At 41.7% G+C, this 21420-nt stretch overlaps 1 protein-coding gene across 1 annotated transcript in view; it reads right to left on the bottom strand.

The window, feature by feature from the left end:
* AFG3L2 (AFG3 like matrix AAA peptidase subunit 2) overlaps positions 1 to 21062 on the bottom strand; it is a 39948-nt gene extending 18886 nt beyond the window's left edge. Inside the window, exons 1-10 of the mRNA XM_042910012.1 lie at positions 20902 to 21062; positions 16465 to 16564; positions 15975 to 16052; positions 13170 to 13276; positions 12879 to 13031; positions 10643 to 10717; positions 6927 to 7051; positions 4663 to 4936; positions 3142 to 3279; positions 666 to 819 (exon numbers count right to left, since the gene is read on the bottom strand). Coding sequence (XP_042765946.1) covers positions 666 to 819; positions 3142 to 3279; positions 4663 to 4936; positions 6927 to 7051; positions 10643 to 10717; positions 12879 to 13031; positions 13170 to 13276; positions 15975 to 16052; positions 16465 to 16564; positions 20902 to 21018 — 1321 coding nt within the window. The 5' untranslated portion in view covers positions 21019 to 21062. The remainder of the gene's footprint in view (positions 1 to 665; positions 820 to 3141; positions 3280 to 4662; positions 4937 to 6926; positions 7052 to 10642; positions 10718 to 12878; positions 13032 to 13169; positions 13277 to 15974; positions 16053 to 16464; positions 16565 to 20901) is intronic.
* Between the last annotated feature and the right edge of the window lie 358 nt (positions 21063 to 21420).

The raw sequence follows: 21420 nt of genomic DNA, 5'->3' as shown, positions 1-21420 counted from the left end.
GACTCAACATAATATAAACATAACTTTTATATGCACTGGGAAACCAAAACATTCATCTGACTCGCTTATTGCGATAGTCACTTCATAGCAGTTGTCTGGAACTGAACCCGCAGTATCGCCGAGGATGCCTGCCCGATGCCCAGCTCAGTCTCGTAAACCAGCTTAGTACTGAGCACTGCGCTTCCCCTTCTGAGCACACAACAGCATCCGTGTATCTTACAGCACAAAGTATTCTCACATCCCACAAAATGGCTTTCCTAATAAAAGAAAAAGCTGACTAATGTGGAAAGACTGCTACTCTCTTAGTATTTGAAATCTGCCAAATTCACACACTTGGTTATGCATGGGTTTTCCTGATGCTTCAGAATCATAGATGATTTTAAGAATGAGACCACAATTCTTTTGCAATCATTTCACCAATTTTTCTCTTATTCACATCCAGATGCAAACACCATCTTAATACCAATATTGTTATGGCAGGCTGCCAAGTAAGAATATTTTGGCATTATCCATACTGGTACAGAAGAGCCTTTAAAAAGGGCTGTTTGTTTTAGAGAATACTTTTTTAAAATTTGAACTCAATATCCACATAAGGATTCTCACTTTAGCTATATGGAAAACAATTAGAAAATGTAGTTTAAAATACAAAAGACTTGAATATTCACCATCCATCTCCACAAGCAGCTGATTGAGTGTATTCTCCTGTTCACTCTGCCCCCCAAAGTTGCCTCTTCCTCTCTTCCTTCCCACGGCATCTATTTCATCAATGAAGAGAATGCAAGGGGCATTCTTCCGAGCAAGGGCAAATAAGTCTCGGACCTGGATAAAAATATAAACACTAGAGTCACTTAACAACTGAAAATTATTTTCCTCCTAATAAAAAATAAACATCATGCTTCCATCCAAGAGGAAGATGATCTTTTTGTGTTAGATACTGTGCACTACATATTTAAAAAGAGTTATAAGAAGCAAAGAGGTGGCAAATGATGAGTAAGGTGGTGGGTAACTGCTTTAAGGTGAGTAAATATTATTTCTATAATATCATAACTTACTGTATATATCACAAGTGCTAACAATATCTGCTATTTTTATAGCAACAAATTAATACTACACATTTTTACCCTACCAAAAGAGAATACTGTAGAGGTGTAAACTTTATATTCAGTGTAAAAGTTCAAACTACTCTGGCCCGAGGCAGGCTGTTAATAAGCAGACACTTACTAACAGATCTAGGTAACATGTATACACACCGCAAAGGCCGTGAACTACACAAGACCACACAGTGATCACCCCCAGAGCATAATACAGTGCCCTGCCACTACAGGAGCAGGTGTGAGGCCCATGCACCTACATTCTGTCCTGATAATAAGCATGTGCTTATGCTTATGATGAAGGAGTGGCCATCCCCAGGGTCTCAGCCTATCACCTGCCCCTTTTAAGAGATCCAGAAACAATCTCCTATGCCTCACATCCCTTTTCACTTCATTCACCAGAAGTCCAAGTTTCCCCATCGTCCTTTCCTGCCTAGACTTCCTAGCTTTCATTCCTATATTGCTCTGAACACATCCCCTAGGATAACTCATGTCCCTCCAAGGCCTCTCCCTCTGAACTCCAGATCAGTGATCAACAGACCCCACCCTCTCACACCTCCTTCACCTCCTTGTCTGTCCCTGCAAAGCTCTCAACTGGAAGGGGTTTTGTCTTTCCATCCGAGCCAGTAGGAGTTGAAGTGCACCTCACGCAACATGACTACTGCCAAAACAATTCTGCTGGAAAACCCCTGCTCAGAGATTCCCACCATGTGGCAGACACCCTGCCCTCCTGGTTGTAGTACTTCCTGGGCCCGATTTCCCATTCTTCCAGCCTACCCCCACCCCCTCCACTGGGCACTATTTTTTTAGTGATTCCTGGTTGGCCGTCCCCTGACCCACCTCTTTCAATCACCTTTTGCTCTATTTTGTCATGGCCAGCAATGCCAAGGTTTCCCTACACAACCAGCTTCCCGTGGTCTACTCTGCCCCCTCCCACAGGTCTGGCTTGCTCATGTACTCAAGGTTCTCTCATAGCTGGCTTCTCCTGGATCTCTAGCCCATTAGGCCCACCACTTACCCCCACCACCCACAGCTCCTCTCCTGTCTTCAGCCACCCCCCACCACTCCTACCCGTACCAGATTCCATGATCCATCATCATAAACACTCAAGTCCCCCAGGCTCCCCTAGCCGTCTGACAGCCCTCCTATGAATCCACCTACTTTACCTATCATAGCTCATTTAAATTACAATGCCATCAATAGTAAGACTTATCATTAATACACTTCCCACTGACAAAGAAAAAATGCTGCCAGTCGGTGGCACAACACTTAGTTACTGATTATAAGTTGCATCTTGGTGTTTGGAAAAGCAACTGTGGTAGCACTTTGCACTTCTACAGTGTTAAAAAAAAAAAAAAAAAAGTCAATATTTAGACACTGGTAAAATACACAAGAGTAAAAATTTAAGTGTTTCTTTAAAAACTAACCCATACTCATGCTTCCTGATTTCAAAACTTACTACAAAGGAACAGTAATCAAGACTGTGGTACTGGTATAGAGAGAGACAAATGGGTGCCAACACCATTCAATGGAAAAATCATCTTTTTAACAAATGGTGCTGGGAAACCCAGATACACACATGTAGAAGAGTGAACCAAGATGGACCCTTACACCTCACATCATATTAACTTGAGACAGATCACAGACGTAAACGTAAGAGCTACAACTTTTAAAACTCTTAGAAGAAAACACAGGAGTATTTATGACCTTGGATGGTGACAGTCTTAGAAAATGATACCAAAGCCCAAGCAACAGCAAAAAAAAAATGGATAAATTAGTCTTCATCAAAATTAAACACTTTTGTGCTTCACTACCAAGAAAGGGAAAAGACAACCCACAGAAAGGGAGAAATTATTTGCAAATAATGTATGTGATTAGGAGCTAATATCCAGAATATATAAAGAACTCTTACAACTCAACAACAAAAGGACAACCCATAAACAGACTGCACCAGTCTGGTCCAGGGCCATCTTTACCAGCTCCGTATTTGGGGGGAAGATCAGGGGGAGACAGAGGAAGGTGCGCCATCATAAGAGAATGAAAGACTTACTCTAGCTGGACCCACACCAACAAACATCTCCAAAAACTCAGATCCACTAACAGTGATGAAAGGGACGTTGGCTTCTCCAGCTGTGGCCTTAGCTAGCAGTGTTTTCCCAGTGCCTGGAGGACCAGTGAGAATGGCACCCTTCAGATATAAAAAAGGAAAAGTATATTTAGCTAGAATTTCAGAAAAGTAAATTGCATATCCACAAACAATTCTAAGATATAAATCTGTCTATAAACTCTGATTATATAACAAACATTCCTTAAACAACGATGGCAAAACATTTTTATAACAGTAAGAAGAGGAAGAAAAGGATTAGAGACTACCTTGTTTTAAAAAATGTAGTAAGAATGTAAAATCTTACATACTTCGCTTTAAGATTCTTAGCACTGCTTTTCAGATCTTTAGACTTAAGCTGAATATCTATTAATAAACCAACTGAGGTTGGGGCATCTGGGTGGCTCAGTCAGTTAAACTTCTGACTCTTGGTTTTGGCTCAGGTCATGATCTCATGGTTCATGGGCTGGAGCCCCATGTTGGGCTCTGTGCTGATGGGATTCTCTCTATCTCAAAATAAATAAATAAATTTTTAAAAATTTAACAGGTAAGTATAAAAAATAAATAAGCCAACTGAGGTTTACTTAAATAATTCAAAGAGACACAAACACCACACTCCCAAATTACATTTTGCTTATTTTCTTCCCTTTAAAATTTCACAAATGAAGTAAAAATCTAATGACCAACTATGAATGCAGTTAAAAAGGGAAAATGTGTTTGCTCAGTCTAATTATTCAAGTTGTATAGATGTTTAGGCATGATGTGCACAGATACTACATAAGTCAGAAAATTATAAAATTATCAAATATGACTTTTCATCCACACAGGCATGATATGAAAATCAAGGAAACGATTTCCTTTACAAAGGATTCCTTTAAAGTAAACTTTATTAGTGGATTTTTTTAAATAATTAAACATCTTGGATTCATTTACTTAATGACCAAACCTGGCCCTGGGAGTATAAGGATCAGTAAGGCCAGCCTGTCACCAGCAGCAGGCATGGGGACTCCTGGGAGGAGGAGGCTAGAATCAGTGCTATCTCTTCTCCACCAAATCCTGTGCCACGAATCTGAGTGCCAGGCCCAGGCAAATGGTCTGTTCAAACCTGCTAAGGGAGGGACAAGCGGGTGACAGCAGGAGGCAACGCGCTCATGTGCACAGTTGCTGAGAGACGGGGTATCCGAATCAGACTGGAGGGAGAAGCAAGGCGAATCAGGGAAGGCTTCCAAGGGGAGAGAACACAAATCTTTTCAGGAATATACACACCACATACAAGCAGACACATTCCCACGGAACAACTGACCTGAAAAAACCCTGGAGTAAAGCAGAGACTAATAAGATAGAAGGAGAAAAACAGCTACTTTGTTACAAGTAATCAAACTTCATAAAAGTATAACTTCAGAGATAAAAATTTCAAACAATTTTTGGGTTAATACGTTGAAAATAATCTGAACGTTCACTTTTTACCTTTGGGATTTTTGCTCCTAGGTCTTGATACTGCTTTGGGTTTTTCAAGAAATTCACAAATTCCATTATCTCTAGCTTGGCCTCCTCACAGCCAGCCACATCTTTGAACTTCACATCTATCTCATCCTTCAAGACTTTGGCAGTGGTTTCTCCAACACTGAAGAGTCCACCCATCCCCCGGCCTGTCCGGCCAATGCCGGCGGGCCCTCTCCGTATGGTGTACAGTAAGAAAGCGATGATAAGCACCGTGGGCAACATGCTCAGGAGAAACGAGCTAAATAAAAGAAACCACACACAACACTGACATGTTTTTAAGATGGTTACTCTTTGGCTTTTTAAATGTTTGCAAGATACACTTTTTGGTAACTGCTTAGGATATAATTGTAAATGTTTTCTATTTTTGTAAAACCTGAATATTCTAAATGTTTTATTTGAGGCACAAAGACAATCTCAGTGTCTCAATATCACTGATGTAGAATTGCAGAAGACGAGACCAAAGAAAAAACTGTTCTTAACACATATGCTGTCTACTGAGATTTTATTTCTATCCCAGTAATCTCCATTTATGCACGATACAGACCTAGCTGTAATTTACTATCATTATATCTGCCTTTCAAAGAAACTTCTTTTGAATTACTTAGAAGTTTTAACATGACCTGGCGTTAGCCTGGGCAGAAATTGCAGTTCTCTTAATTGGAATGCGTCGACTTATTCTAAAGAGATGTCTTCTAAATATCAAATCCTCGCTCAGTTAACGGCAGATCAGTTTCAAAAGCCCTGTACACAATGGTGACAGCAATCTGTTGGTGAGCGCTGCACAGGCCACTCCGTGCAGCTTGTGCAGACTTAGCAGACTGACTCCCAGGGGAGCAATCTTTTGTCCTCCAAGCTCATGCTCTGGAGGGCGCTGCTCAGATAGGACTTAAAGCCTGGAGATGCACACTCATATATATGAGTATATCCTCAGATATATACTCATATTGGTTAATATAATGCAAGTTAGCTGAAATTATCCTAAGAAATTAGGATCATAACCTTGTACACGGTTTAGCTCTAAAAAAACCCAAAAAACCAGGATCTACTTTTTAAGTTTTCATCTTTTACAATTTTTTAAAGGCCCCCACAGCAGGCAGTAAGAACATAGAAAAATTTACCTTTGGTTTATTTCTGGAGGGGGAAAAAAGATACACACTGACCATAGATGTTTAAGGAATGGTGCAACCAAACTTTCTGTAATGTTTCAGCAGCAGCTATACAGTTAAATGATTATATGACAGCCCCAGGGCCCAAGGGATATGGCACATGTGAAACAATCTTGATAGCTATCTGGATCTAAAAACAGGTAAATTGTAGGCTGACACAACTAAGATGCAAGAAAGTCTCTAAAACAGAGTAATACTACCAGCTCAATTAGCACACTAGCAATCCATTTTTCTTTTTTGCCTAATTTTTTAAAATTTATTTTTGAGAGAGCGAGACAGAGCACAAGTGGAGGAAGGGTAGAGAAAAGGAAACATAGAATCTGAAGCAGGCTCTAGGCTCCGAGCAAGTGTTCAGCACAAGAGCCCGACGCAGGGCTCAAACCCACGAACCGTGAGATCATGACCTGAGCCAAAGTCGGTCACTTAACCGACTGAGCCACCCAGGCGCCCCTAGCAATCCGTTTTTCTGCTCTTTTATTCAGAAAAATTAAGATTTACTTGTACTTTCACTCTTGAACTGCTAACTCCGTAGCAAGGTACACCTCAATGCGAATGGAGTAACTGCCAGGAAATCTATCTGGGTGTTATACATGGATGAGTACTCAAAGGCCATAGATTTCCTATAGAAACTCAAAGACAAGTGACTCTTGAAATCAATGGGCCCTCCTTGGAGGCCTCAGACTTCTAACTGGTCTTATTAAAGATAAATAACCCCTAAGGGAACAAGCAAGCTCTGACAAGAGAAAAAAGAGTTACTTAAAATTCCTGGAAAACTCTGAAAAATAAATGTAAATGACAGTTAAAAGGTGGCAATGCCATTCTTTAACAAAGGGGCTCTTTATGCTAAAATCCTACTAAAGGACGTTAATACCCCCAAACTATTGCTTAATCAAAGATAAATATAAATGTGTAGAAAAGCAGTCATGAACAAAAACCAGTAAATTACCAATGACTTAAAAGAAGTCTGGCCCAACTGAGACAGACTTGAGAATGTCGTATGTCACCTGCCATCTGGTGACAGAACACACAGCAATCCACACAGAGCACAGTGAACAGTCTTACCCGTCACTTTCAGCAATGTAGACGACAGGAACCCGATTCTCCCCTTCTATGCCCAATTCCTGCTGTAAAGTTTCCAGATTCCGCTCAAAGGTGTCCACACTGCCAATATTAAACCAGACGTATTGCTATAAAAACACAAAACAAAATATCCTAAGAATGAAGGGGAAACAAAGTTTAATTTACCAGAAGGTTCAACTTTTAATGAATTTTTCAGAAATACTGAAAATTTAGAAAGTGAAAAAAACCCCACAATAATAAAGGACTGGTTTTAATGATGCAATGATTAAATTTCACTCAGTGAGAGCACCTGGCAATCCTTGCAAATAAGCATTTCTTAAGCAATATTCCTTAGTGGTTCTACAATTATACACTCAAATGAAAAATCTATTAAAAGTCCTTTTCATAAATATGTGTCCTTTTCTGCTTCTTCATTTCCCACGTATTTCTCAGCTATTTCCAAACTGAAAACTAATGTGATGCAGTACTAACAGCCAAAGTTTCCTGAGCACTTACTAAGGGTCAGGCATGGCTCTTAGCCCTTTACATACACTAACTCATTCAATCTTCAGAACCACCCTAAGAAGCAGGTACTATCACCAGAAGTGATACTCAAAATCTGAACGTGAGGAAGGCACCCCACCACCCAATGAGAACAGAAGCGTCCTTCGCTGTGCCAGCTGTTACTCTTCTATTCACTTGGGTCAGGTGAGTTACTGAGGCCCTGGGGAGGAACCTATGAAGGATTTGAGGCGATGGCTACTTACCCCCCCACCCCAAAGTATTCCCCATTGTGCTAGTTGTTTACTGGCTGAGTATCAGCCCTGACTCTTACTGTCCCCATTTTACAGATGAGAAAACTACAGGGGTGACTTCACTTGCCCATGGTTACAAATCTAGTAAGAGGCTGGATCTGCACCAGAGGAGTCTGGCTCCCGAGCCAGTGCTCCTAACCAGCATGTCACCCTGCCTCTCTTCTACAACCACACACGTACTTATAACAGCTCACATTTATGGAGTTTTACTAATATGTTAGAACCTGTTCCAAGCCCTATGCAAGTATTAGCAGCATTTTCTAGCACAAAAAGACTCTGTTCCTCCTCTAACCTGTAATCACTTAAAAAAAGTTTTAATCAAAACAATAAATCTATGTCATAAAAACTCAATTCAAAAGTGTGCACAGAAGAGAGTAACATGTCATCCCAAAGTCCTCCCACCAACCAGTGCTACTGAGTGCAGAACAGCACTCTGGTATTTCTCTCCAAATATCTAAAAAAAAAGATGGAGAGTAGTTTTATAACAGATATATTTTTTCTTAAGTTTCTTTAATAGTATTATATAACAGTTCTTGGTAAGTTGTTCACTGACAAACCTACAAAATTCCTGCTATCACAAGCCCAAAACAAGTCAATAATAGGTTAGCCACATGTGACTAAGCATTCCCTTAACACCTACTCTCAACTGGACACTGTGCATGACTCAACATCAGACAAATGGGGCAGATAAAGAGGACCAGCAGCATGAGATTTGGGGACAAGATCTAGAGAAGACCCACCGGGGGTGGGTCTCAGCTTTCCAAGTGATTCTTACACACAGTGAAGTTTGAAAACCCCCAATGACATTCAAGATCTCATTTCAGCACTAAGACTTAAAGCATTATTATTGCCCTTCCCATCTTAGTGATAAAGAAACCCAGGCTTAGGGGAGTTGGCCATATAGCCAGTAAAGAGTAGAGCTGATCTGAAGCCTAGTCTGTCAAACTCCAAAGCCTGTGCTTCTACAGCTAACACTATAAGTAACACTGCTACTCTATAAGTAGCAGGACACCGAAAATCATCTACCCATTTCTGAAAACTCAAAATAAAGTTTTTATTATAGTAGGTATTACATGTTCTCTGGGGAAAACTACAGTAATATAAACATAAATAAAATAAAAAGCATCTGTAACCTCAACATCCAGAAACAAACACGAGTAGCAACTTTGATGCCATTCCTTCAAGATTTCATAATCCATTCCTTCAAGATTTCATAATAGCCCCTTTACTATCTTGAAATACATGCACAATTTTGAAATTGATATAAAACCTTAACCATAATATAAAGGATAAATAAAAGGAAAGTAATTTATAATAAAATGGTACAAATTTCAATACATAAACGTTTGTGCATGCCAGCACTAGATGTAAAAACTGCCCTCTAGGGAAGAGGACTGTCCTGCTGAGCCACTGCTCCAGCGGCGAGATTAAAGCAAGAGAAATGAGGAGCCCTTATTATTAACCAGGTGCCTAATGTGGGCATTTACTGATTTCCAATTTTCTGCTCTATAAACAATGTTTTGGAGGACATCTTGCATACACATCTTTACGTGCATCCTTAAGTATTTCCCTAGAATACAGTCCTAGAAGCAAAACTACTGAGTGTGTGCATACTTTCAAAACTGCTGATATACACACTGCCAAACTGTCCTCTTGAAAGGGAGTGCCAATTTAATTCCCAGCACTAAAACTCTGAGGAACAGTTCTGAGAAAAAAAAAAAGGAGCATGGTTATTAACGAACATTTCATCATAAGGCAAAAAGAATGGGAAGTGGGGTAGAAATGAAGACAATTAAAATAACTTACTCCTAAAAGTGACTGAAATACCAAACCCGCACAACTTTAGAGACATTCCTCTTTTTGTCGACATGTTTCAGACAGAGATGGTCACCATCAGTTCTAGTTTTCTTTACATGTTGCCCCACCCAGGCAAGGTGACCAGGAAATGGTTACACAAAATCATCTGGAAGGAGGGATGCAACATGGTAAAGGAGGTCTGACCCTGGGGGAGGGCAGTAAGACAGCAGGACACCAAGGGACTAGAGATGGGCCCCCATGGGGGGATGGGAGGGCTGGGAATCACCTTGGAATCACCTGGGAACCTCATCTGCCCCACTGCTGTCCTCCCCTACAATCCCCTCAACCCAGTCTAGGATATCTGGAATAGAGTTCAAACTGGCTGGACAGGATTTACAAATTAGGAGCACCTGGGTGACTCAGTAGGTTAGGTGTCCAACTTTGGCTCAGGTCATGATCTCGAGGTGCGTGAGTTTGAGCCCTGTTGGGCTCTGTGCTGACAGCTCAGAGCCCGGAGCCTGCTTCAGATTCTGTGTCTCTTGCCCCTCCCCAGCTCGTGCTCTGTCTCTCTCTCTCTCTCAAGAATAAACATCAAAAAAAATTTAACAAAAAAAATTTTTTTAAAGGATATACATATTTTTTTTTTGAAATGAGAAACGAAATGGAAATTAAAAGAATAAAATATCACAAAACACTTGGGAGAGATATGATCAGAACGCTTCTTAAACTGATTTGAAAAAAGCTGTCTCAAGACATACGCAATTCAGATTTAACAGTTTTTCCCTAACCAAAACAACTGTTCTCTCAGTCTTGAAAAATTCATAGATGATACTAGAATACTAAAAACTGGGATTTCACCATTTCCTAAAAGTACAGAACAATTACCAAATCCAACCCCAAAAAACTGACCAACTTCATAAGGCAACTACGTACGGCATGCACATTCTCCCCTGCGTGCGTTAGAGAGGCCTGTGAGTGCTGTGCTGCCCGAATCTGGCATAGCTGGTGCACAGAGCTACTGCAATGTGAGGGAATGCTTGCTTTCTGACTCTAAATCTGAAAAGTGAATTTACAGCTAATCCACATCAATTAATAAAAATCATTTACCCCATCAACAGGAGTTTTTCCTGGTATAAAAGTCACTCGAACAAAACGCTTGTTGACGACTTCCAGTCTGTCTACCTGAAATTTTAAAAAGTTAATATTCAAACATAAATTTACAGAGAAGACAGATATTCTTTTAAGCCCATTAAAATTGCACATGATATTTTAGATGTACAAAGAACAATGATGAACAACATAAGGAGGCCCCGTTGTTTCCCCTTCTGGCTTGAAAAATAAAACATCACAAATGCTGTTGAAGCCACCAGTCACCCCCTCTTCCCAGAAGTGGACACTCCCCACATTAGGTGCTGACTGTCCCAAAGCCTGTCCTGGTGCCTGTGCCACACAGATGTAACCCTGAACATACACTCACTGTCACCTGCTTTTAGACTTTAAAAATGGTCCTGCTTGGTGTATATTCTTCTACAACTCTTTTTCCCTTCCTGTCGTATTTTTGAGGTTCATCCCTGCTGACAGGTCAGATCTGCGGGGTACTCCACTTTGGGAGCACACCCCAAGTTATTTATCCATTCTCCTGATAGACATTTAGGCTGTTTCAAAACGTTCACTATCGTAAGCAATGCTGTCATGAACATTCCTGCAGATAACTTCTTGGGCACATCTTTAAAGGTTTCTCTGAACATGTACCTATAGACAGATCCAGTAAGGCTGGGTTGCAGGGTACACATACTTTACTATTCTATACTATACTATTAATAGTACATTTACTATACTATTATTTACTATTCATTTACTATACATGAAACTGCTCTCCAAAGTGGTTCTCCAATTCACGCTGCACAGCAAAATATTCTATATCCTCACATATTGGTCTACATCCTCACTTGCTAACAGAAGACTTTAATTTTCGCCATTCTATGGGTATAAAATAATATAAACTTGCTTTTTTCTGTAACATCCTAACTACATAGGATTCTTAAGAACACTTTTAAAGACCTTCTAAGTTCTTTAACCCTAAGTTCTAGGTTGATCTGGAGCATGAGCCCTTTGGAAGAAGCTTGCTTTCTGCTGCCATTAAATCTGCAATGGCAGGCAGTTTGTGAGGGAGCCCTGGGTAATTCCAGGAGGAGGTGGAACAGGGAACTACCTGTTCCCAAAGCACGTCATCTGGAAAGGACTAAAGTACTCTACCCCCCATAAAACTGCTGGAACAACAGTAGACAGATTCCAAAGAACCACTAGGCCAAAAGGAGATGCCTCTATGGAGAATCTTCCCTGAGGCCCTGTCACCACACTTTGAAGGATAGCTGTAGCCCCCTCCACAACCAGACAGGAGTTACTTCTTAGAAGGCAGGCTCCCTAAAACATCTGGGTATTATACATAAATATCCTGGCTTCCATGAGAAACATTAACCTCAAAAGTGTGAGTAAGTAATCACTTCCATCCTCACCTTATTGAACAATCTTTAAAAATAACTTTTGATTTTCTATGCTACCAGTAAGTATTACTATCTTACCTTTATTTTATCAATTTCATTGAAAAGCCCAATTCCAAGAGGTTAAGTAATCTCCCCACAGTGACACAGCAGGCCTAACCTGGTTTCTCACTATCACTTCATCAATTCTAAGGTGGACATTTTTCATATTTTAACATCTGAGAAATTAGGATATGTTTGACAACTGGTATTTTCTAGTTTCACTGGCAGCTTACTAAATTTTTCTTAGGAATGGATAAAATAATGCATCTCACAGGCCACAGCATCTCAAAGATGCTGGAGTAGTCTCACTGGGTAAAGTCCAACTGGTAGTGACAAAGGCTCCCAGCAGCCCTGCTTGGGCCCCCACTTAGAGCCCATCCGCTCTCACTTTCAACACTCGGAGTCACTTAGGCACCCAAGTCCAAGCTCATGGGAGATTAAGAGCCGTGGAGTCATAAAGGTGCCAGGAGAGGCTGGCACATTCTAGCAGGGGGAAGGCGGGACTGAGGACACACAAGAAAATGAAAGGAGACAGAGGACAGCCGGAGCAAGGTGAAAGCTAGGTTCTAGTAGAAGTGAAAGAAAAGGATTTTGTGGTAAATGTGGGGACAGCTGGGCCAAAACAAATAGGGTTGTTCTTCATTGCAATACTTTACAGCATTAAAAAAAAAATCAAGATGAAAACAGTAACTTTACAACGGACAAGCTGGCTAACTTAGTTGACTGTTACTTTGTCGGCCCAATCTACTGAATTTCACCTTTTGAACCACTATAAACCACCAATCCAATAAAATACTTACTACTCCTTTGGAAAGATAGTTATTGACAAAGTCCTTCCAAGTGATTTCTCTCCCGGAGCTCTTGAACAGGAAGTAAAACATGACTCCACCCCAAAAGAGAGCAGTCCAGAGAAAGTACATCCGGAATTCCTTGTCATCCCATGGAAAATCACCCTGGAAAAAGAAAGAGACAGTCTCTGTGAAGAATGAAAGGTCACAATAGGATCTATGCTATATTGGACACAAATCCCTCCCAACCTCTCCTGGGGCCGCTCCAGATCCTCCAAATTAACACACAGCCTGGAATCAAACCTTCTGGAATCTGGACCACCAGTGAGAATCATCTTTCTTGCCACCTCGTTTTCCACTGCCACCAACTCCTCCTCCGGAAGGGCGCGGGGTAGCAGCTGGCTTTGATTCTGTTCATAAACAGAGAGCACATACCGCAGCACAGCAGCATTTTACATCTCTCCACAAAGTTTTCATTAATGCAGCTTAACAAAAGACTTACTGCAAAAGTTCTCACAATAACTTGTTAATCTTTTTTCATTAAGAAGTATCTAGAGCCAACTATTAACAGCTGTGACCTCGTTGTTGGGTTATATGCTTAGAAATAAATGTAGGCTGTTTCCTTCTGGGAATCAGAAATAAGAAACCCTTTAGCATCCCTTATCACAGCTTCTCATCAACCAGCAATTCTGGAATCAGCCTGTTTTGTCATGGTGTCCCGACCACATTCGTTGTTGTACTCAAAGTTTGGATGAGTTTGAAGGAAATACTGTTTTCACTCTGTTGTAACTAACATACATGTCTTTGATGTTACTATAAGATAAGGAGGCAAAGTTTCAACGGGCACACACTAAGGGTTAGCTTCATTATTTGATAGTTACACCAGGTCCTTGTAAGGCAATCCAATCCTGTACCTCAACTAGATTTAAACCAAGCATAAAAGTCACTGGGCACAAAATAGCTATATTCCCGGGAAACCAAAGCATCAATTTTGTTGCTATTGTGGTTTTAGAACAAGTTTTGACCTTGACTGAGGAATCACAAGTATATCTAGGACTAGAATCCACATTTTTTCAAATGACCTTGACACCTTAAGATTTTACTTAATTTCTTTCTTTATGCTCCTGCCAAGTAGGAACAATAAAATGTGAATAACACCACCTTCTTTAGTATCAAAAATGAGAGTGAAGTTCCAGTCTCTGAAAAAAATCAAAACATTATACAAATCTAAAAAAAAAAAAAGACTTCCTGCAAAATAGCTTATGGCAACCGATCATTCTGCCATGAGGAAGAAAAGAGACTAAGAGCATTCAAGGAGGCTTGCCAGTGCTTTCCACACGTTATCCGCGATACTTGCACAATATACCAACAACCAGGTAAGTATACGACTATACCTGTTTTACAGATGAAAAGGTGTAGCTTAAGGAACTTGGTAAGTAACTGGAGGCAGTGTTAAGTGACACTGAGGAGTGACAGAGCTGTGACTGGAATGCAGGTAAATGAATTCCTGAGTTCCCAGTTGAAGGCACAAGGTAGGTGCTCCCATTTCCCACTCCCATGAAGTGAACACTGTTAACAGTGTTTCTTTCTTCTGTAGGCAAGGCGTGATTTTGATTAACTGACTAAAAAAAAAAAAAACCCCACCTCACCCACATGAAATTAGTTTCCCAGAATCTGAAATTAGTCACTGTTAAGGGTTGAACTGTGCCCCCTGCCTCCCCAATTCACATGTCAGGAGTCCTAGCCAATTGTGATCTTATTTGGAAATAGGGTCTTCACAAAAAAAAATAGTTTAAGTTTAAAATGAGGTCCTATGGGTGAGTCCTAATACAATATAACTGGCATTCTTATAGAAAGAGTAAATTTGGACACAGACCTGCACAGAGAGAAGGCGGTGCCAAAAGACACAGGAAGAAGACAGTCATCTATAAACCAAGGAGAAAGGTCTGGAACAGATCCTTCCCTCATGGCCCTCAGAAGAAGTCAACCCTGCTGACACACAGACTTTGGGCCTCCAGCCTCCAGAACTGTGAGGCATTCGTTTGTGTTGCTCATGACACCCAGGTGTGGTAGCCTGTTACAGCAGCCCTGGGAAGCTAACACCTTTCTCCCCACCCCCACATCCTCTCAAAGAATCACAAAAACTACTCTAACACCTTCACCTACCACAAAGCGACCCCTCCATTGTGTAGGATGGGAGGCTGACATATTCACCCCCCATGATGCATACAAGGAGTTTCTGCACCAGTCCTAAGTGAGGCAGGGCCTGAGAGAGAAAGCCCTACCTGTAATGAGGCACAGGACTAGGAAACAGAGTCAAGTGCGTTTCTGAAGTTGTTTGACAACATCCCCTACTATTCTGGGACAAAGGAGCACCTATACAAAAGGTACCCAACTGGTTGTAGTTTAAAAACGGACCTACTATCATTACTCTGCCCCAAACCAAGATAAAAAGACTGCCCACCACACCCCTGGGAAACATTGCACAAATTGCCCATGTCACCAAAGCTCCAATCAGACCACACTTGCGCTTCTCCCTTCTCTTGGCCTCGCTTTCACTCCTTGCATTTTTTGAGTATCTATTTGTTTCTCCAACTAGATCCAAGTTCATTTAAAAACAAGGGCTGAATTACATTTTTCCCTAAAAACAAAGATGCCAGCTGAAATGTGCCAGGCATTGTGCTAAATGCTATCACATGTGGGAAATGGGGACAGGAGTCTCAGGGCCTACATAGTCCCCCCCAGCCACCAAAAACACTGAACCACACCAAAATATATATCAGATAAATTGCATGTATTAGATTTCTAAGATTTTTCTCAATGATTTAGGTTACGTGTCAAATATATTTACCAAGCATGATATAACAGATACTGACCACTCAATATCTCTAAGGTGACCTTAAATTAATTCGATTTAAAAAATGACAAGAAAATATGAACAGAAAATTAAGGTGAAATGAAACACAGGGTCTATAGAATTTTGTACGTACTTGTAACCTCTCACTTCAGAACTGCCTTAAGAGAACATGTGCTTTGTTCGGTAAAAATTATCACCAACATCATATACTAGAAAACAGTAAGTTCAAACATAGTCTTTTTAAAAGGTACCTTTTTTTTCTCCCACAACTTCTTTAGTTTCACTAGCTTTTTTCCCATTTTTTCCATTAGGAAAGTATTTTTCAAATCCTGTTAGAAAAGAAAAAAAAATACACACCCTCAAACTAAAACTCATTAGGTTTTATGTATGCGTGTTCATTTTTAAAGCTGATACATCATTAAAAAGTATAAACTATAAGTGCAACATTTCTTGTGTAGGAGTAAGTCAAGGTCTAAATAATACAGTTCAAAAAACAGAGGTGTTAAAGAAAAAAGCCTGATTTGCAAGCCAATTTCATTACCTACAAAAGTGTTATAATCAAAGCGGATACATTTTCATCACTGCAATCAGACAAAAGGAAGTAGGGGTGGGATTACTGGAGGAGACGGAAGTTCAGAGTCAACCCGAAATAACAACTATGCATCTATTTAGTAAACACCTGCTGCCAGCACATCTTTAACAAGAATGCAGAACATTATGATCCCACCTAAGTGTGCTTACCTTTTGGAGGTCGAGAACAGAATCTTTGATAAGCAGCAATTACATCTGTCAAGAGAGAATTTCTGCTGGTTGTTGCTTGGGTTGTAGCATATCGACAAAGCTGCAGCATAACATATAAATAAAAGCGTAAAGGTTATATCAAAATAAAAAAGTTTAGAAGAACTTCCTTTCCTAATATCACAAAGTGAATTAAATGTTTCTCCCTTCAATGGGTGGTTACAGACTAGCACAGCCATCACCCCCATTTAAAGAGAGGACTAGGGTTGCCTGGGACTCTGCCACTCTATTCCAGTAACCAAACCAAGAGACATTAGTATGATCCAGAAGACAAGAATACTTCAAAATCATGCCTAAGTTAGAATTGTGGCCCCATTACTATTCTCTGCCAACACATTCACTTTGGCATTGTTTAATTCGTAGCACTCAAAAGACAAACTGACACAGAAATCTGCTCCTTCATGCTGTCCCGTGGGCAGGGTCTATAAAACTGCAAGACATTCACCTGAAATTACAGAACAGTGTGGCTTGTAAATATAATACTAAATACCTCCTAGTTCCAGGAGAAGGAAGTTACAGTCCCACATCACTGATAATCCTTACTCTAGTTAACATTTGCTAAAGTTATTCGATATACTGTCATCCTGGTGAGAACGCTGGTGATACAAGTCCCATTACAGATACATCTCTGCCTTAATAACATATGTTGCTAAAAAGTTACTTTTTAAAGTAAGGTCTAGGTAAGTGAAAGTATAACATAAACATACTGAACAAGCTCCCTATTAAATTTTTAGGCACACAATTAAAAGCAAGTTCATTGAGGGGATACATCCAAATCTGGCAATGAAAAACTTCAAGTAATCCTATCCCTTTGCAAAGTGAAACTTCATCACCAGTTTTTGGGAGGATGAACTTATAAATACAGATGAAAATGTTTAAAATGAAGTTCATCTGTATTAGCATCCACCAGCATTGCTGCCTCTACGGTCTGATGAGGAAAACACAGCATCGGAAAACCACTTCACATCCACTAGGGTGACTATGATCAAAAAGACAGTAAGAAGAGTTGGTGAGAATGTGGACAATGTGGAGAGCAGAGCCCTCGTGCACTATTGCTGGGAATGCGGAGCGGTACAGCCCCTCTGGAAAAGTTCAGCATTCTCAAAACGTTAAATGCAAAGTTACCAGATGATCCAGTCAGTCCACTCCTACCCAAGAAAATGGAAAACATATGTCCACACAAAACCTTGTACATGAACGTTCACAGCAGCATTATTCACTAGAGCCAAAAAGTAGAAACCCAAATGACAATGAACAGATACATGTGACACACTAAAGAAACGAAATATCATTCAGCCATAAAAAGGAATAAAGCACTGATACATGCTACCACATGGATAAACCTTGAAAACATTATGTTAATAAGTTAAAGACACTGGACACAAATGGCCACATAGTATATGATTCCACTCATATGAAGTGTCCAGGATAGGCAATCTACAGAAGCTGTAGATTAGCAGTTGCTGAGGGCTGGAGGAATGAATGGTTGGGGAAAAATAGAGAGTGGCTCTAATTGGTTACAGGCTTTGGGGTGATGAAACGTTCTGGAATTAGTAGCGATGGTTGTATAACCATGTGAATATACTGAAGACCACTAAGTTGTACACTTTAAAACGATTAATTCTATCGGATGTGAATAACAAAATGTCAATAATTAAAGAATGAGCTGATTTTACTTCAAATTAATATACAATTCTACACAGCAAAATAAGACAGAAACACTGACAATGATCTTGGTTGACAGCAATGCTGGTCTGACAGAATTTGGAGCTTCTGTTGTTAGCCCTCCCCGACCTCCGGGAACACTTGGCCTATGAAACAACCACTAATAATAATAACGTATCATAAACGAATAAAGTTTTCAATACCAAATCCATTAAGGGTATAGATTAAAATGATTTGTTAGTCAAGATGGACAAGGCAGCAAGTCACACTGATTCACTGGGCCATCTACTCTAGGCCACGCACTGCTAAGTGGTGGGGAGTCCCCAGTGGGGCAGGTTGGAGGTCAGAAGCAATCCTTACCTCCGGGAAGCTCAGAAGTGTAAGGGAGAGTGTGGGGACAAATCTATCACAGGATGGTATAATACACGTAACAATACAAAACCTCTAAGTATATACAACAGAGGTAGGTAGCACAGAAGAGGAAGTGATTACATGCTCAAGGGACCTAAGGATATTACAAGTAGTGACATCTAGGTCTGGAATTTGAAGGAACCATAATCACCAGGCAGACGGTGTCACAATTTTTAATTCTGTTAAAGCTGGAAATCTGAATTTTTTGACTGATGATCTTTAACACATCTGGTAGGAACTTCAGTTACGCATCTATAATGGGAGAAAACGACTAGTTCCCAGGGATGCTACCATGAGGATCAAATGTAATAACGCATGTAAAAAGCACTGTTAAAATCGTATGATGATACCTAGATTCAAATGATCATTTCCAATTACTCTGAAAGCTTTTTGAGAGTAAGTGCTCATCATCACCTTATCAAGTAGGTCTTTATGTCACCATAAAGTACAGAATTGGACACAAGGTATGTACTCCATAAATACTTATTGGCCAGTAAACCGCCTTCAGGCTCTATCTTCAAATCGTGTTGACCTGGAATACCTCTAGCAATAATCCTATAACTACTTTTAATGCTGAAGTTATTTTCTCTACAGGCACCATCAATGAAACTTTTCTCTGCTTATCTAATCCAAGCCCATTCAAAGGATAATATAAAAAAAATATCAACTCACAAGATTTAAGTTCAGAGCACCTCATTTTAGAGGATTATCTTTTATGTTTGACATTAGGAGCACTTTTTAGCTGCTTTATCATCAGTCTTATTTCTCTGAGCATAAAACCTGAGAACGGACATCTCACATCAAAGTCTTCCCCAAGAAAACTGTGAGAATCGTTCTTGTCTCTGACCTTTAACAGCAGCACAAACCTAAAGGACAAAGTCCTTTCAGACTCCCTTGCAGGTAGCACAAGAATGCCCTAATGTCCCCAGGGAATGTGTCACAGACTCCCCAATCAATCAGCTATTGCTATCAGCACAGGGGACTTCCTTATACCTCAGCGTGGAAGACTCACAGGACAACGGTGCCACTCAAAAGAGAAAGGGCCCAGACAAGATTCCTGACATAAAAACTGCAAACTCACAAGGCAGATCCCTACCTGCTCATTACAGGTCTGAGTCCAGTATTTACTAGGGACAAAAGGAGACGGCAAGATACTATGGCAAAATGGATGCAATGCAGGAAACATGAGGCCTAGTGCAGGGCAGTAGGGAGTAAGAAACAAATTAAGATACCCAAGACAGGCAACAAAGCTTCGAAGAGTAAAAATCATGAATGCAGGTACTATTAATATGCCCTTTTAAGTGGAGAGGCTGAAAGTGGTTCCTCAAGGGCATCTGGCTAGTAAGTGGCAGGTTCCTGTGACTGTCTCCAGGGCCTTAACCACCATGCTCTTTTGCCCCATGCTCCAAGGAACCAATGCAAGGTTGGTCTCTAAAAAACTGGCAGACAGCAAGAAACTGTCACTGAAATAGCTGATATCGCCTACCCATCACATGAACCTTTACTTGACAGATTACAGCCACAGTCCTGTGACAACACACTATCCTCACTCCAGAAAACGGTATTACCATAGCCCATACGTGTGGTGCCCTGTTACCACCAAGAGAGAAATAGCCTCCCACTGAGGACAGGGCTTCTTATGCAACTAAAAACATCCTCTACTCTGAAGAGGTGACGTTATTAATAATCATCGTTAGTATGTATTATCTACTATGGGGCAGACCCAGAATGCCAGCAATAGTCCCATTCAACAGATGGGGAAATGGGGGTTCAGAGGGTGAGTAGCTTACCTCCAAAACCTGTGCTATCATTAAATCACGCTCAGGCTGCCGACCCTTAAAACACATGCACAGCACCTGCTTTCTATTTTTCCAATACCATGAAAGCAGCTCAAAGTAAGGCAACCCGTGCTGGAGATATAACAAATTCCTTAACGTTTGTAGGTCTCAGTTGCTTTACCTATAATATGGTTCGGCCCTGAATCAAGTCAGAGGACCCTCCCAGATGATTATTTTGAAGCTCCCTGACGCACAAATATCTGATTCTACCTCTTTTCAAAAATCCAATTCTCTACCAAGGGTCTGACACGCTGATGTGACCCACGAGATAAATGATCTGAAACGCAGGGCGTCCTGGCATGGAACACGCAGCGCACGCGGCCTCATTCACGCGAGGAAGCCGCCCCTGACGCCCGCGAGCGCGCCCAGGGGCCGGTGACCTTGACGCCCTGCTCTCCAGGGCCGGAAGCGGGCCCGAGGGCCGAGCCGGGCCGGAGGCGGAGGGCGCTGGGCCTCCGGGACTCACCGTGCGGAGGCAGGACCGCTCGGTGGGGCCCATGCGGCCGCCAGGCACGAGCAGCAGTGGCAGGCCGCGGGGCCAGCAGCCGCCCCGGCCCCACAGCCGCAGGCAGCGGTGCGCCATGGCCGCCAGCGCCGCCCGCTCGGGCCGGGGGCGCTGCGCAGGCGCGGCTGGGCGGCCGGCGTAGGGCAGGCGGCGACGGCTGGCCTCGGGCCGCGGGAGACAGCTCGGAGCAGAGAGTTCGTGAACGACGCTGCGGGCCCACGGCTCACAGGCGAGCCCACACTCTCGACGCGCGCGTCTTCTCCAGACCCCGCCCCTCCCGGCGTGCTAACGTCAGCCGTAGGGCGGGCGCTCCGGTCCAGAGCTGCTCCTACGGCTCCGCAGCGTCCTCTCTCCACCTGGGCTAGAGGCGGGGCCTAAGCAGGAGGAGCGTGGAGAGCGAGTGGAAGCCAGTGGGTAGGGCAGAAGGAAGAAGGGAGGAAGGCAGGGCTAGAGGCGGGGCTTAAGGGAGGAGTGAGGGGT

Source organism: Panthera leo, chromosome D3 (genome assembly GCF_018350215.1).
Source record: "Panthera leo isolate Ple1 chromosome D3, P.leo_Ple1_pat1.1, whole genome shotgun sequence".
NCBI classification, from domain to species: domain Eukaryota; kingdom Metazoa; phylum Chordata; class Mammalia; order Carnivora; family Felidae; genus Panthera; species Panthera leo.
This window is presented reverse-complemented; position numbering and strand designations above follow the sequence as displayed.